The sequence below is a fragment of the Lactuca serriola genome, chromosome 4, assembly GCF_051521515.1.
Source record: "Lactuca serriola cultivar US96UC23 chromosome 4, Lser_US96UC23_V15, whole genome shotgun sequence".
Taxonomy (NCBI): domain Eukaryota; kingdom Viridiplantae; phylum Streptophyta; class Magnoliopsida; order Asterales; family Asteraceae; genus Lactuca; species Lactuca serriola.
In genome coordinates, this window is record NC_136411.1 from 154,794,002 (window position 1) to 154,811,666 (window position 17,665).

At 40.5% G+C, this 17,665-nt stretch overlaps 3 protein-coding genes across 6 annotated transcripts; 1 reads left to right on the forward strand and 2 right to left on the reverse strand.

The window, feature by feature from the left end:
• Positions 1-336: 336 nt before the first annotated feature.
• Positions 337-3,034, forward strand: LOC145102799 (uncharacterized). Its single transcript, XM_079040272.1, has 3 exons — positions 337-553; positions 1,150-1,926; positions 1,996-3,034. The coding sequence occupies exons 1-3, from the start codon at positions 490-492 to the stop codon at positions 2,664-2,666; spliced, it is 1,512 nt and encodes a 503-aa protein (XP_078896398.1). The 5' UTR covers positions 337-489; the 3' UTR covers positions 2,667-3,034.
• A 338-nt stretch (positions 3,035-3,372) lies between these two features.
• LOC145102797 (uncharacterized) lies at positions 3,373-7,435 on the reverse strand. Its single transcript, XM_079040269.1, has 2 exons — positions 3,975-7,435; positions 3,373-3,879 (listed from the first exon to the last, which is right to left on the reverse strand). The coding sequence occupies exons 1-2, from the start codon at positions 7,048-7,050 to the stop codon at positions 3,524-3,526; spliced, it is 3,432 nt and encodes a 1,143-aa protein (XP_078896395.1). The 5' UTR covers positions 7,051-7,435; the 3' UTR covers positions 3,373-3,523.
• Positions 7,436-8,575: 1,140 nt separating this feature from the next.
• Positions 8,576-11,725, reverse strand: LOC145102800 (RNA-binding (RRM/RBD/RNP motifs) family protein). Of its 4 annotated transcripts, XR_013706279.1 has the most exons (11): positions 11,571-11,724; positions 11,069-11,438; positions 10,918-10,993; positions 10,500-10,629; positions 10,234-10,354; positions 10,062-10,153; positions 9,885-9,954; positions 9,679-9,765; positions 9,426-9,595; positions 8,917-8,986; positions 8,576-8,815 (listed from the first exon to the last, which is right to left on the reverse strand). XR_013706279.1 is itself a non-coding variant. In XM_079040273.1 (8 exons), the coding sequence occupies exons 2-8, from the start codon at positions 11,387-11,389 to the stop codon at positions 9,673-9,675; spliced, it is 903 nt and encodes a 300-aa protein (XP_078896399.1). In that variant the 5' UTR covers positions 11,390-11,438; positions 11,571-11,724. The 4 variants fall into 4 exon arrangements, 1 of the variants encoding a protein (XP_078896399.1); XR_013706278.1 differs by having other exon boundaries at positions 8,917-9,595; positions 11,069-11,432; positions 11,571-11,725; XR_013706277.1 differs by having other exon boundaries at positions 8,917-9,595.
• Between the last annotated feature and the right edge of the window lie 5,940 nt (positions 11,726-17,665).

The window sequence follows — 17,665 nt, forward strand, 5'->3', positions numbered from 1 at the left end:
CATTACGTGTGTTCTTCGTCCACATCACACTCTTTTCTTTTTTAAAAACCCACGAGGTTTTAATGTGAAAGCAACCGAATTTGAACTAGATACTGATGTTTTGATTCTGTTCTCAGTGGGATGCTCTGTTTTCTTGAAATTTGTAAATCCGAAAGGGTTTCTAGTGTTTCGATCTTTCTTTTCTTTTATAGATTAAAGTTTGGATTTTTCTCGCGACTTTTCACATATGAACTACTACACCCTGCTCCTGAGTATCACTTAATGAAAGAAGGGAACGGAATTGAGAGGATTTGGAAGGAAAGAAGAGAAGTTTGGGTGCTCCCGAGTATTTTTTTTTGAAGAGAAGAGATGAAGAGAGCAGATTTGGGAGGATTTGTATCGTTCCAAACTTTCCTCCCAAAATGGGCGGAATTGGAGAGAAAGAAAACGGCTGGAAGATAAAAAGGTAGATTATGACGAAAATACCCTTTAGCCTAACAATAAAAAGATATGCTCACTGATTCTACTAATCGATTAGCTTCTGCCTCGTCTTCTTCTCTGTTACAAACACCAGGTACCCAATTTCTTCTTCAACTGTTTTTTTTTTTTTTTTTTTTTATATCCTTCTGTATTCTACCTGATTAGGCTTCTGCCTTATGTTTGTTGCCCAATTTCTTCTTATTTGTGTTACGGATTCTGCTTCTGTTATGACTTCTGCCATTTTTTTTTGTTAGACTATGTATCTGTGTTGTATTATAGCACTAATTAATCCCATCAAACTGCTTACAAATTTTTTTTTATCAATGGGACAAAAAATTGTAATATTTTGTCCCTCCTAAAAATTGTAATATTTTGTCCATCTTTAGGGACATTTGCAGGGACATTTGCAATACTCAGTTTCACAGGATATAAAGGATGTCCCATGGTTATCCAGAATCTGCATATAAAGTTTTTAAAAAATTAAACAAGGTTTTAAACAGAAGATGAGTTATATAGTTTGTATCTATTACATGGATTTTAAGAAAAAATATATATAATTTTATGGAGTAAACTTATGGATCTGCATGTCTAAGTCTACAAATTATAATTAATAAATCAACTCTTTATAATTACATGTTATTTTTATCAATGTTGTTTAAATTTAACTTAAACTATTTGATCATGTATCAGAAAAAAGGATTAGTTCATATTTAGTCCTTATGGATGCTCCGGTACTCAACCCTGCTCATGCTTTAAGAGCCCGACAATTGCAAGTCGTTAACTTGATTTGCTTGTTGTTGACTTTTATTACACAACGTAATATGGCCAACAAAAATCGGGTTAGATTACCCACTAGAAAAGTTATTTTAGAAAGACAAGCTGTACGGGAAGAGTTGCTCCACAATCTTTTAGAAGGTGGTCAATGTCGTGACCTTATTCGTATGAGTGAAAACGCTTTTAGGAGATTGTGTGAAATCTTACAAACTGTAGGTGGTCTACGACGTACGCAACGCATGTCCGTTGAGGAACATGTTGCTAGATTTTTGCATATTGTAAGTAATGATTTGCGAACTCGGTTTACCTCGTGGATGTATCGTCGCTCTAGATCAACAACGAGTAGGTGCTTCCATAGAGTATTACGATCAATTATAGCAATAGAAGGTCTTTATATTCATCAACCTACAGGTGATGTTGTCCCGAGAGAAATTCAAGAAAGTACAAGATTTTATCCTTTTTTCAAGGATTGTATAGGGGCAATAGATGGGACACATGTTCGTGTCCATGTGCCTAATAGAGATGCCCCTAGATACCGTGGTCGTAAGGGATACCCGACAATAAATGTATTAGCTGCTTGTACATTTGATTTGAAGTTTACGTATGTGTTAACGGGTTGGGAGGGTACTGCATCAGACTCGAGAATAATAAAGAACGCATTTACTAGAAATGATAAACTGATAATTCCATCAGGTAATTTATTAAACCAATGTAATTTCAATATCTAATATTTTTCAATAATATTGATTAAGCTCTTTATAGGTAAATACTGTTTAGTAGATGGGGGTTTGCCTCATACGAATAAACTAATGGCGCCATATAGAGGTGTTAGATATCATTTAAAAGAGTACTCCATGCGTGGTCCACAAAATTCTAAAGAGTTGTTTAATCTTCGTCATGCTTCTTTACGTAACACCATTGAGCGAGCTTTTGGTGTCCTTAAAAGAAGGTTTCCTATCATTCGAAGTACAACGGAACCATTTTACTCTTGTGAAACACAATCTGCCATATTTTTGGCATGTTGTATTCATTTGGAGAACGAATATGTTGATCTTGATGATAACATTCAGGATGTTATTCCACCTCCTTTTTCACAAGAACAGTCTTCATGTGCAAAGAAGTGTAAGAGTAAAAAGAGGAAATTTGAAGACGACGACGAAGAAGAAGATATTAACTCAAAGATAATGAAATCGGTTGATAATGTGGCTGGTGCTATCAGGGAGGGTAATATAATTTTTGAAAGAGCTTATCCTCGGGAATATACAGGGGAAGAAATTTATAGAGAATTGGAGTTGGTGGGTTTGGAACCCCATGAATTACCGAGGGCTCTAAATTTTTTGGCAACAAATCAAGCAAAAGCTAGGACATTGTTCAGTTGTCCCCTTCAGATACGGATGGGTGTCCTTAAAGATATGATGGGTGCACGTGATTAAATAACCTTGGGTGATTGTTACTGGATTGATCTAATGCGTTTATGATTTTGGTTTTTTTTTATTTTTTTTGAGTTGTTTGTGGTTTTCGTTTTGCATCTTGAAAACAATTGAATAACATGCGGTTTCCCTTTTTACAATTTACTTTATGTTAAAATAAAATTGTTTTGTTAATGTTTTAAGTAGAGGGGAGGAAGGGAGAGTTGGTTTTTTTGGGGTAGGGGGTACGGTAGAATGAATGTGGGGATGTAAAGACTTAATATTTACTCAAAAACATAAAAGGGTATAATTGTCTTTTTTTACTTTCTTTTCTTTCCTTTAATGAACTCGGGAGCACCTAAAATGAATACTCTCTTTTCCTTTCTTTTGAACTCGGGAGCACTGAATACTTTATTATTTCCGTTTCCTTCCTTTTTCTTTCTCTCCTTGTTCTTCCTTTCTTTTCTTTTCTTTCCTTTAGTGAACTCGGGAGTAGGGTGCTAGGGTTCAATCCCTATAGGAAACAAAAAAACATCAATTCTTGATTAGTTAATTAATTATGCCAACAAAAAGTAAACAACACACATGTGAAACAAATTAGCGATGACTCTACTGTTTGAAAGAATGAATTAACAATTCTTTCTTTTAACACGAGTCGGTTTACATGAATTATTAAATCAGTCAAATGACAAAATTCAACAGTCGTTTTATATTCTTCATGTTACTCGCATTTCCAACTGTTACCAAATTCTTTAATCTGTGTGTGATGCAACCAAATCATAATATTATATCGACTTAAAAAACAAAAAGAAAAAAAAAAAAACAAGTAGACATTTAAGTACACAACAACTAACAACCCCAACAAGCTAAATAATTAATAATTATCCGATGCTTTTGAATGAAGATTTTGTATCTTCAAGACACTTTACAACCTCTCTCATCGATGGCCTTCTTGTTGCTTCCCATTTTGTACATCTTAAAGCCACCAATAACACATTTTCCACTTGTTCTCTGATCATTGTATCATCAATTTCATCTAAAACCTCATCATCTACAATCTTTTCAAGCTCCTCTGTGTCCCTCCATGTTGACCTAACCCATGACACCAAGTCCATGTTTCCTGTTCTCTCCATTAACAAAGGATCAAGAACCTTCTGTCTAGTTATGAGCTCCAACAACACAACCCCATAACTATACACATCAGACTCCATGCTTTTCGAGCTTGTAAACGCATTTTCTGCAACACAAATCAATAACCAAATAAAATGAATATAAACAATAAACAAGTTTACAAACAGAAATAAATGTATATAATAAATCTTAAATCTTTACCTGGAGCAATGTATCCTAGTGTCCCCATTAGTAAGGTGGTTGGTGGTGAAGCAGTAGAGTGATCAAGAAGCTTAGCAATGCCAAAATCCGAGAGATGAGGGTCCATGTCAGCATCTAAAAGAATATTCATAGGCTTAATATCCCGGTGCACGATAGCAGGATCACAGTCAAAATGAAGATATGACAACGCCTGAGCTGTTCCTAATGCTATCTTGTATCGAACACTCCAATCTAAGTTTAAGCTTCTTCTCTCATGTAGAACATCATGAAGGCTTCCATTTTTCATATACTTGTAAAGAATCAAACCGTATTCTTTTTTTATCAAGAAATCTTCAATTGTCACAAGATTTCTATGTCTCACTTTTCCAACTGTTTCCACTTCACGTATCATACTTGTATGTCCTCCTTTTGTTCTTCCAAAAGCAAGCTTTTTTACAGCATACACCTTATCATGACCTAAAGAAGCTTTGTACACTATTCCATGGGCTCCTCTCCCAATTATATACTTATCATTCAAGTTCTCAGTAGCTTCCAGAACTTTTATCATCAACGTGGAAACACCCCCTTCACCAAGCATCTCGATGTCTTGCTTTTGTTTTCTGTGAAGAAAAAGCACCAGATAAAGTACAAGGAGAACAGCAGCTACAGACAGACATATTCCAATGGCTATCATTACATATTGCTGTTTGCTCAGGTGTTTCTTGTTTGATTGAAGAGCAACACAAGGTTTGAAATTGCCACAAAGACCTGGATTTCCTATGAATGATGAGTTGGATATGTTGGAAGATGATAACAAGATTTCTGGAATTGGCCCTGTGAAGTGATTAAAAGAGACATTCAAGTCAACCAGTCCATGAGTGTCACTTAGTGATGCTAAATCCCCAGTTAGATTGTTGAATGAAACATCTAAGTACTCTAGCATTACCATCTTCCCAAAATCAGAAGGAATATCACCTGTTAATCTGTTTCTGCTGAGATTCAAGTTACTTAGACTATGGAGCTCTACTATCGATGAAGGAATGTTTCCACTGAATGAATTCCCACCTAAATCAAGACTTATTAGATTTTGGAGTTGAGATATGAAATGTGGGATTTCCCCTGAAAAACGATTCTCTTTTAGACTTAAAGTTGACAAACGAGTCAACTTTCTAAAGCTCTCAGGGATCGAGCCAGTTATCGAGTTATGACTTGCATCGAATTCCAACAACCTGCTACAATTGGAGAGTTGAGATGGTAAATGACCTTCTAACCCATTGTAGGAAAGATTCAAAACTTGAAGCTCCACAAGGTTTCCAAGCTCAAAGGGTATCTGGCCATGGAGTTTATTCATGGAAACATCAATCTCTGTGATATTGGTAAGCTTCCCAAAGGTAACAGGAATTTCACCATTGAAGCCATTTTTCTTAAGGTTCATGTACAACATGTTATGATTCTCAACAAATTCTGGAAGGACACCCGTGAGGTTATTATGTTGCAAGATTAATCTTGAAAGACTAGAACAGCTTCCAATGTCACGAGGTACACTGCCTTCAAGATTATTAAAACCCAAAAGTAGCCTTTGTAGATTCTTCCGGAAGCATATGTTTGGTGGAATCTTCCCTGTGAATGAGTTATTTGTGAAATCGATTATCATCAATCTGCTATTGATTCCCAACCCCTGAGGTATAACTCCAGAGAAACGATTGTTGTACAGTGTAATCTCTGTTAATTCTTTCATTTCAGCAAGAACACCAGGTAGTTCCCCAGAAAGATTATTGTTGTATATGTTAAGCTTCTTGAGGCCTTTAATCTTCCAAATCTCCATAGGGATCTCTCCTGTCAGATGATTATTGAATAACTGAAGTACTTGCAACTGACTTAACATCCCAATTTCATTTGGGATATTTCCCTCGAGAAGGTTAGCATGGAGTTCCAGATCAACCAAGGAATTACAATTCCCGAGCTCAGGTGGAATCTTTCCTGAGAAACGATTAATGGAAAGATGGAGGGTGGTCAATGAAGTGAGTTGACCAAGAGAAGAAGGAATGAGACCACTTAAGCCACAGCTAACAGCAGCAAGCTGGTTTAAGCTACTACAATTTCCCAGTTCATGAGGAAGAACGCCATGGAAATTGTTGAAAGAAAGATCCAAATACACCAACTCCTTACAATTGACACCATTAAAACGAATGCTACCCTCTAGACTGTTGTTATGAACATCAAAAGTAGTTAGGTTGGGAAGATCATTTAGGGTAACAGGTAACGTACCAGTCAACTGGTTGTTACCAAGCATGAGTGTCTCCATGCTACTGCAATTCCCAATGGATGAAGGAATGGAACCCGAGATTCCATTGTCGTTCAACTCCAAGTCTAATAGCTTGCTCAGGTTACCTATGTTGAACGGAATCGGACCACTAAGCTGGTTAAAACTGAGATAAAGTGTTTCCAATTGGGGATTGCGAAATGAAAATTGGGGTATAGATCCAGTAAGAGAATTGTCGTACAGACTCAAGAATTTCAAGTTTCGCAGATTCCACAGGCTTTCTGGTATTCTCCCTGTGAGGTGGTTTAAGGACATATCCAGTTCTTCAAGACGTGTACAGTTCCCGATTTGCGAAGGGATAGAACCAGTGAGCTTATTGCTATAAAAACTCAACTGCTTTAAAGAAATCAAGTTCCCTAAACTCTCTGGTATTCTTCCGGAAATGGCGTTGTAGGAAAGATCTAAATGATGAAGAAGGGTGCAATTACGGAGTTGTGAAGGAAGTGAACCAGATAGATTGTTATAGCTCAAGTCAATCGATCTAAGGCGGTTCAAGTAACCGATTTGTGGGGCTATTTGGCCAGATATGAGGTAACTGGATAGATTGAGAGCATCGACATGATTGGTGGTAATGTCGCAATGAACTCCAACCCATGAACAAGGTGTTGGGTGTGAAGCATTCCAGGTAGAAGAAACGGATGGAGGTATTGACGTCCAGTGAGTCATGAGTGATAATAAGTGTAACCCATCGGAGTTTATTCCGGAAACAAGTGATGATGGAGAAAGATAAACCAACCCAAACAGAAACAAGAAAAACATAATCGAAAAAGTCATTCTTTTTCGTTTTCTGGAAGTATTATATCGTGGTTAATGCAGGCGAATTGAAGAGGCGGGGATTACACATTTCTTTAAAAAGATTCGTACTTGAAGAGTTGCAGCTTGAAGGAACTAACTAACCTGGTTGAAGGAAGTGAATGCAAGTAGCTAGAGTTGCAGGTCCAAGGACTTAAACAGTGAGCAGGACATAGAAAGATGAAGGTGGTTAGAAAGAGATGTGAGAGGAGATGGATGGGCGACAGAGAGAGTGAGAGTGAGAGACAGGAGAGAAGAGAATGGTGAATTGGTGATAAAAAAAAAAAAAGGTTTTTAATTCAACGCGGTTTCTGGGGGGAGGTGTGAAAGGTTTGACGGTTTGACGGTTCGATTTGGACATTCTTAAATTGAATGCTGTCTTCTTCTTGGAACCAGAAGAAGGATTTTGCCACGTTATATCTATATATCTATACAATAACAGAAAAAGTAATACGCACTATCTGTATCTGTGGCCCGCATCGCAATCTTCGTTCTCATACGACAAAATGACATAAATGTTGTAATTTATAGAAAATCATTATTTTAATCTTTAACTTTTTTTTTCTTCAAATAGATGGTCTAACCGTCTAAGTATCCAATGTGTTTCTAAAATTTTACTTCGTTACTAAGCGATATAAAATAATTTCTTTTTTCTTTTTTTATATTTTTCTTAAGTAATTTCTTTTAAAAGAAAAAAAAAAAAAAAAACTCCACCCATCCTCTCTTATCTCTCTCAGCTAAGACTACTAACACAAATTCAATAGTTTAGGCTTTGTTTGATAAAAGTGTTCGTAACTATGATTTCTTGGAAATTTTACAAGTACCACGTACATGGTTTCACTCGATAGTTTGTCCAATATCTCTATGGGATGAGACGATTTTTTGAAAAATAAAAACATGACTTGTAGAAAAGACGTGAGTGGTCAATCGGTATAATTTCTGAATAAAATGAATACAATATGGTATTTCTCGTATCCACCTTTAATATGTCCGTGGCGTACTCTCCTTGTATCGAAGAAGGGTCCGTAGTTGGTGGACATCTGTCTGGGATCACCAATGAGTGATGAGTCACATACAACACAAGAGTCAAGAGGTCAATTGGATTGGATCAACTTCATATATTTAAATGTAAAGTCATATGATTTCTCTAACATGCCCTTCTTACCTAAAATGTAAAATATCACGTCACATTACTTGTCGGCTTTCCAAATTTAGCGAAACGAAATATCTTAGAGAAAACGGCAACACGAGAACAAAAGCATACCCCACAACCTAATCCTATAACCACCACTACAATTATTGCTTCCCACTTCTCTACTTCAAAAACTAAAATTAGGAGTTATGCTTCATTTTGACATGTTCAATTTCAAGACCATAACCCCACCATATCAATTTTACATGTTTATTTTTCTTCAACTAAATTACAAACTTCTGAGTTTTATATGGGTTTAAGAACTAAATGCAATCCTACAGGATTTCAAAACTTGCATATTTTGAGTTAAGGACAGAGAATGAATTTGTAATTTACTATTTTTCTTATTCTGTTACATACAAAAATACTGCAAGTTTAAAATTTCCATTTAGACTTGTTGATGTTTTTCTCATAGACCAACCAAAAAAATACAAGTCAAAAGAAGTCAACCCATCAAATTTTCTAGACTTGCTTCAAATTTCGATTTTGTATCTCCATCATGGAGTATGATGATAATGATAATCATCTTCTCTTTTCTTTTCTTGCCAACACTTGCTGCATTTCAACATTCAATGAAAAAAAATACATCAAAAATCCAACCCTAACCCAACTTCATATGTTTGGCTTATGTTATGACAGTGATTTACTAATATTACCTGAAACAAAAGAGCAGTTCAGCCCTTGATCCTGAAAGATCCCCCATGGTGTATGTGCTTTCTTTGATCCCTGAATTTTTAGATTGTCAAATTATGGCCTAGATGATGATGATGATTATGATGATGATGATGATGATGATGATGATGATGTCATGCTAACTATTATTATAAACTCATGCCATGAGATGTCATTTCCTCCATTTCCTTTGCACATACACTTACGAAAACATGAGATGACAAATGTAATGTAGAGAATAATTCCACAATAATGACAGACGTGATGAAAAAGAAGAAAAATCAAACATAACAACACCCACAATCTATAACATATAAGTCAACAAGATGCTTAAAATGCATACTACTAATAATACACTAAGACATATATGCTCACACAAACCCTAACCCTCTCCAATTACATGCAAGTGATATGCTAATGCATTGTTCATGAGCATGAGCATAATCATGACTTGATGATGATGATGATGATGATGAAATGGATGCATGCCCACCACCAATATGCATCCTATCAGTAACAGTATGTTCTTTTTTCTCAAAGTCAAAGCATAGAGAATAGACAGAGTACATCCCCTTCCATCTACTGGTAACTAACAACCGCCAGTGATCCATTTGACACTGGGTACCCACCACCATCCTTCCTTTTCCCAAACGGATTCTTTGAATATGTTTTCTCAGGTTAAAGAAAACAACAAAAATATATATAATATATAACCAAACACAAATGTATGAGAAAATGTATTAAGGATATTGTATTCGCATGCCAACAGAAGTGGAACTAGGGATAACAGCCCCCTGCAACATATGATGCACATTTGTTGCACTATTCACATCCTGTGGAGATCAATCATCAACACAACACAAGATTTAAATTAAAAAACATGATGTAGTTTCTAGAAAAGGGCAATTTATAAGCCATAATAAAGTGAAAGTGAAACAGAATCTTATTATACCTCAAACTCAATAAAGCAAACAGTGTGCCTTTCTTGTCTCAAAACCTTCATCTGCTTAAATCCAGGTTGCCTGCATTTGCACAAGTACAACAAGTGTTTCTAGATAAATAAAAACATTCACTAGTAGTAGTAGATATACACAAGGTTTTTCTTTAAGGGATAAAAAGAGAATCTTACACACTGAAAAGTCCTCTTAGTTCTTCTTCGTTTATGTTCTCCCCAAGATTTCCAATAAACAGGGTGTTGCAAGGAGGATTATCTTTCGTGTTCTAAAAATTGAATAAGATATAGTACAAAATGAGCACTTCAAGTTCTGCATAGTTTTAATAAAAGAATCAATCATCAGCACCTGAATTGGCATATAACTGCTAGGTGCAGGTACAGGAGCAGGAGGAGGAGCCATGGGTACTTGAGAAAGAGGATAGGCTCCATAAGGGTCATAGGGTGGTGGTGGTGGTGGGGCCATATACCTAACAAATTTAGATAAAGATTATATCATATAATATAAAGAGTAAGAACATAGCCATAATACAGATCAAAGAGCATACCAGCTTCTGGAAATGTAACATTTTCCTTCATACAAACAAACTATGACATAAAAAAAATAATACTAACCCATGTGGACCCCAAACAGGTGGAGGTGGAGGATGGAATGGGGATGGGCTTGAGAACCCAGTGTGTGTATAGTCGCCACCTGTCCGCATACGTTTACTTTGATCAAAAGAATTTGGATCGGGTATTATTCCTGCAGAACAAATGAACAATAAATGACATCACATAATAAGGAAGAAATCCAACAGTTGGCATTGGTTTACAATGGGGGAAACCCTACAAGAGTTTGATGTAGCAGGATAATATGTGCTTGTGTAGGTTATCATGGCTTACTAGCTATAAGATTCACAATTTTTGGGGTTTCAATATATGTATATACGAGACAACCTAAAGTGAACACAAACCTGCAACAATATACAAGACACTGTGGCTTTGTTCGCACACAAATCAAGGTATCTAAACTTAATGAAAGGAAACTCACCCCGTTTCACAAACAAATTTTTCTTGGCCATTTCTGTGTGCAAGACTGACTTCGATTCAGCATCAAAAACCATATCCTAGGCCAGAAAACATAACCGATAAGCATACTCATTACATCTTTTAACAAGTGAGCATATGGAATTATGGATTACCTGAAGGGTGTCTCTGGCAGCAACAGCAAAATGCGGTGCGGAGAAAAGAGCAAAACCCATAGGGACTTCTCCTTTGAAGTTAACCTGCGAAGCTTCGAACCCGGGTAACCATCTTAGCAGATTCTGCAGTTCTCTCTCTTTAACGTCCTCCGGCAAACCGGAAATGAAGATCGTCCTAACCTCGTCAACGGCGAGGCGATTGTCCATTGACATGGGAGAATGGTGCGAGTGTGGAGATGGATTCGGAACAACGACGGCGCCAGTAGGAGCTTGGGCCGGTGGCCACTGTGGATGGTATTGATGCATTCCGTTACCGGCCATCTGTTGTCTTGATCAGTGGATTTGTTCACAAATACAAGATATCCTGCATCTAAAACAGAGTTTTTAACTCAACTTTGTACAAATACTCCTACAACTACTCGATGCAATTTATCAAACTCAGATTTATAGATTTACAAAAGAGTTTTACACATTTAAACAACAAAGATAATGGAAAACTTACGGAATCAAAGAATGGAACTGCAATCCAGAATAAAGTGATGAAAACAGACGATATATTAGGTTTTCTCTCTGAGTTTTAACCCTAATCGCACAAACTGGGTATTTGGTTCATGAATCATTGCTGCTTATTTTGCAACTGATCAGTAATACAATTGAACTTATTACCAGCCAATCCTTCAAATTTCTTATTATATACATTCAATTCCTTTTTACTTCTAACTTGTCAACTTCAACCCTCCAACTCTCTCACTTTTATCTATCAAGCACAACTCGTATTTATATGCGTTGTTAATTCCTTTAGATCGGTTTGCTTGGCAAGAATGGAATGGAATGAAATAGATCAGTGAATGAAATGGACAATCAATAAAATAGTTGATTACCATTTCTTTCGTTTTGCTTTGTTACTTTATTGGAAATGATCTATGGATTCATGTTGTTTTGGAGGTAAGAAAAGACATATTAATAAAATAAAACTAATATGTTATGAAAATCGTTGCATTAGGAAATGGGATCTCCCATCCGGCCATCCCCTGCTAAATCTTAGAATATACACCATAAAAATGTATTGTTAAACTTAATTGGTCAATATATTTGTTTATATAAATCAATGAGTATTTATAAATGGGATATTCACATAAATGAACCTCAAGAACGAGGGTTTTAAAGAAAATGTATGTGATTCTTTTTTTTTTTTTTTTTTGTCTTGGATTAGTGCTCTCTAGGCCTCAAGGAAGGAGGTAACTATAAGAGGTATGAATGGAACAAGAAGGAAGAGGTCTTTGTTGTTTTCCTTCATATAGTAGTAATTTTCAAACTTTTGTGATGAAATCAAACCACATATTTTTTTGTATTCATTTTTAGTTATTATTGTAACGACCCAATTTTCACGTCCAAAAATTTCGTTTATAAAACATAACATAGAAAACATTAACAGTTAAAACAGTGTTTAGTTGAACCACTTCACATCGAAAACCAAAGTGAAAACCACAACATTTGATCAACCAAAATATCAAAGTATCAATCCCAGAATAAACTCGTAACTGCGGAAACAAGAGAGTGTGTGTGACATGCTGCTACCGCGCCGGCTCCTTTCCCCTGGCTGAGGAGGTACCTGAAACCAAAACTGAAAACCGTAAGCACAAAGCTTAGTGAGTTCCCCCATAATACCTCATACCATGCAAGCATATAACAAACAACATTCAGCTAGGAGTTACAGGCCTCGCCCACACTCGGGAAGATACGGGCCCTGCCCACACTTCGCTAGCCGGGAGGTACGGGCCTCGCCCACACTTGTGAAGATACGGGCCCTGCCCACACTTCACTAGCCGGAAGGTACGGGCCTCGCCCACCCTCTACTATCTGGGAGATACGGGCCTAGCCCACACTCCACTCTCGGAGAGATACGGGCCCTGCCCACACTCAACCGCCAACCCATAACATACAAGTATCACACAGACAACAAGTATAAGCAACTCTATCATATTGACACATATATCATACTTGACTAAACCCAGAGACACGGGCTCGGCCCACACTCTAGTACTAGCATCTCGTCTACACGGGTCGGCCTTGGTGCCTTAGACCCGTTCCTACTGGAAAGGAAACTCACCTCGAAATAGCTGTTGGTCTGTGTGGGAATTGATCACCTACTACTGCTGCTGCTGCTCCGGAAATCCTCCGGCTGTAATTCCCACAACATACTAAATCAAACACTGCTAACTGTTCTTTTGGGTAAAATGATCATTTTACCCCTAATCATGCCATAAGCCAAAGTCAGAGTCAACTTTCAGTTGACCCGACTCGCCGAGTTGGCTTGCCAACTCGCCGAGTCCCTGTCCAATCGACTGACCTGGGTCCCGTTTCTACTCGTCGAGTTAGGCGTTGACTCGACGAGTTCTCCTTCCAAACTGATTATTCAAGTCCTTCATCATACTCGCCGAGTTGTATGAACAACTCGGCGAGTTCATCTTCATCCGATGAACACCATGCTGAGACTCGCCGGGTTGTATGAACAATTCGTCAAGCCTGTTCTTGATCTAAGAAGATTGCCTTGAACTCGCCGAGTCAGGGCATTGACTCGCTGAGTTCCTCCATGAGTGAGTTCGGCTTCTAACTCACTGAGTCACACCCCGTGACTCACTACTCAAACTCGACACAACGAAAAGGGGACAACTCAGAGACTCGCGAGCAGACTCGCCGAGTCAGATGAACGACTCACCGAGTCGTCGCCATGCAATCACTAAATACGCGATTTTGCTATATTCCAGCCTATGCCATTCACAGATCTGGGTTCCTAGAGCATGAATCACACGTAAAGTTTCCAACTTTATGTGTAGATATTCACCAATGAGGGATTTAGGGCTCAAAATGCCTCAAAAGGGTATATCTAGGGTGAACAAGCAACAAGGGTCCATAAAGGTAACGGATCTGAGCTCCTGGAGCTCAATCTTGCCTAGATCTAAAGGCCAATCAACTTATTACGACCTATCTTGTACATACAAGCTTGGGGAAGGGCTCAATAAAGACTTAATGGAGCAATAAGCATAAAAACAGAGGGAAAACGGGTTATACCTCAAAGAAATCACTGAGAGAATCACTAAGATGCTTGGCTTCCTTCCCTTCCTCTTGATCTACTCCTCTTCCTTCACAAAATCTTCAAGGAAACACACTAATAAGCTTCAAACTCACAAGAACAAAGGCTAGGACGTATGGAGAGCTTCTGAGGGTGAATGGGGCGGAGTTGGGGCGCAAATGGTCGTTTAAATAGGGTGCAAACCCTTCGAAATTAGGGTTTCATCAGACAGCGCGGACTCGCCGAGTCCAGGATATGGACTCGCCGAGTCGCCAACTTAAACGTGTCCCGGGTCCCGTCTCTACTCGGCGAGTCGGACCTATGACTCGCCGAGTCCAAGGCTAAAAATGGAAAATACTCAAATAAGATTTACGTACTAGAAACTAGGTGCTACAAATCTCCCCCACTTATTTTAGACTTCGTCCTCGAAGTTTGCTGCTTGATCCTGAAACAGCTCGGGGTAATGCTCCATCATTTCCTCCACCGGCTCCCAAGTCCACTCCGAACCCTTGCGGTGCCGCCATTGCACCTTCACTAGCTCCACCCTCTTGTTCCTCAAATCCTTCGACTTCCTGTCGAGGATTGCGACTGGGCGCTCGATGTAATTTAGGCTGGCATCAACTTGAATATCCTCCAACGACACTACTGCTGAATCATCCAATAAGCACTTCCGCAACTGAGAAACATGGAAAGTGTTGTGGATCTGGCTGAGCTCGGCTGGCAGATCCATCCTATACGCCACCTTGCCCACCCGGGCTACAACCCTGAATGGTCCGATGAATCTCGGGCCCAACTTGCCCCGCTTCCTGAATCGAATGACGCCTTTCCAAGGCGACACCTTCAGGAGAACCATATCCCCGACTTGGAACTCCAAGTCGGATCGACGTTTGTCGGCATAAATTTTCTGCCGACTCTGAGCAGTCTAAAGCCTGCTCCGAACCTGCTGGATCCTCTCGGTCGTCTTTAGCACCACCTTGGTGCTCGCCATGACCCTCTGGCCAACCTCACCCCAGCATATTGGGGTCCTGCACCTCCGTCCGTACAACATCTCGAATGGGGGACGATCAATACTCGCATGGTAGCTGTTATTGTATGAGAACTTGGCCAAAGAAAGATAGGTATCCCAGCTACCACCGAAATCTAACACGCATGCCCGCAACATATCCTCCAAAGTCTGGATGGTCCGCTCGCTCTGACCATCCATCTGCGGGTGAAAGGCGGTGCTAAAATGCAAACAAGTGCCCAACTCGTCATGAAATCTCTTCCAAAATCTGGAAGTAAAATGCACATCCCTGTCCGAGATAACCGATATCGGCACCCCGTGCCGCGCCACGATCTCCCTGATATAGATGTCGGCCAATTTCTCGGCCGATATGCTCTCCTGGATCGGGATAAAGTGAGCACTCTTGGTCAATCGATCCACGATGACCCAAATCGAATCCACTCCACGCGCAGTCCTGGGAAGCTTCGTGATATAATCCATTGTGATATCTTCCCATTTCCACAACGGGATGTCCAACAGCTACATCTTCCCATGCGGTCTCTGATGTTCGGCCTTGACCTTCCTGCAGGTCAAGCACCGCTCGACGTACCATGCCACATCCCGCTTCATGCAGGGCCACCAATAATCTAGACGAAGATCCCTATACATCTTCGTCGCCCCGGGATGAATAGAGAATCGGGACTTGTGCGCCTTCTCCATCAAGATCTGGCGCAAGCCTCCGTGATACGGCACCCACACCCTGCGGTGTAGTGTCAATAATCCTCGGCTATCATAATTGAAGGAGGAAACCTGACCCACCACACACTCGCTCTTCCGATGTTCCTCCTTGATAGCCTCCTGCTGAGCCTCCCAAATTCGCTCCAATAGGGGAGTCACTACGGTCATCCTCATGCAAACGTCCCTGATCGGCGCCGCCTTGCGGCTAAGCACATCGGCCACTACATTGGCCTTCCCCGGGTGGTATAGGATCTCGCAATCATAATCCTTTACCACGTCCAACCACCGACGTTGCCTCATGTTCAGATTCGGCTGATCCATGAGGTACCTCAAACTCTTGTGGTCCGTTTAGATGGTACACCGAACCCCGTAGAGGTAATGTCGCCAAATCTTGAGGGCAAAAACCACCGCCCCCAACTCCAAATCATGTGTCGGGTAGTTCGCCTCGTGAGGCTTGAGCTGCCTCGAAGCGTAGGCAATGACATGCCCCTCTGCATCAGTACTGCGCCCAACCCAGAAATGGACGCGTCACAATAAACCACAAAATCCTCTACGCCTTCTAGCAGGGCTAAGATCGGCGCCTCGCACAATCTCTGTCTCAGTGTCTCAAATGTAGCCTGCTGCTCGGGTCCCCACCGAAAGACCACGGCTTTCTTCTTCAGCCGCATCAGGGGTACGGCTATCTTGGAGAAATCCTGAATAAATCTCCGATAGTAGCCTGCTAATCCCAGGAAACTCCGAATCTCAGATGGAGACTTTGGAACCTCCTATCTCATCACGGCCTCGACCTTGGCCGGATCGACCAGAATCACGTTCTGGTTGACAAGGTGTCCGAGAAATTGCACCTCGCGCAACCAAAACTCACACTTGGAGAACTTGGCATACAAGCTCTCCCTCCTCAGGGTCTCCAACACCTCTCTCAGATGCTTCTCATGCTCCTCCTGGGTCTTGGAATAAACCAAGATGTCATCGATAAAGACTATCACAGACCGATCCATCATCGGTCTGCATACGCGGTTCATGAGGTCCATGAACGCGGCAGGAGCATAGGTGAGCCCAAACGGCATCACCACGAACTCATAATGGCCATAGCGCGTCCGAAACGCGGTCTTCTGCGTATCCTCCTCCCTGACCCTCATCTGATGATAACCCGAACGCTAATCAATCTTGGAGAACCAAGATGCTCCCTGAAGCCGGTCAAAGAGATCATCAATCCTCGGGAGTGGGTAACGGTTCTTCACCGTTACCTTGTTCAGCTCCCGGTAATCTATGCACATCCGGTGCGACCCATCCTTCTTCTTCACAAACAGGATCGGGGCTCCCCAGGGTGAACTACTTGGACGAATAAATCCCTTGTCTAGCAGCTCCTGCAGCTACGTAGACAACTCCTGCATCTCGGGAGGAGCCAACCGATACGGTGCCTTGGCTATCGGAGCCGCACCAGGAACGAGGTCGATCCTGAACTCCACCTGTCGCTCCGGAGGTATCCCAGGAAGCTCCTCTGGGAAAACATCTGCGAAATCTTGCACCACCGGAACCTCGCTTATTGTCGCCTTACCCGCCTCCCGGGTATCCATCACGTACGCGACATATCCTGCGCATCCCTACTGAAGGTACCGTCTAGCCCTCGCTACTGAACAGACTGAGGGTCCGCACTGTGGCCTCTCGCCATGAATCACTAACTCTCCCCCACCTGGGGCCCGGACTCGCACTATCTGCTGCGTGCAATCTATCACCGCCCCATTAGGGCTCAACCAATCCATGTCTATAATCACCTTGTTCCCGCGCAACGGAATGGAAACCA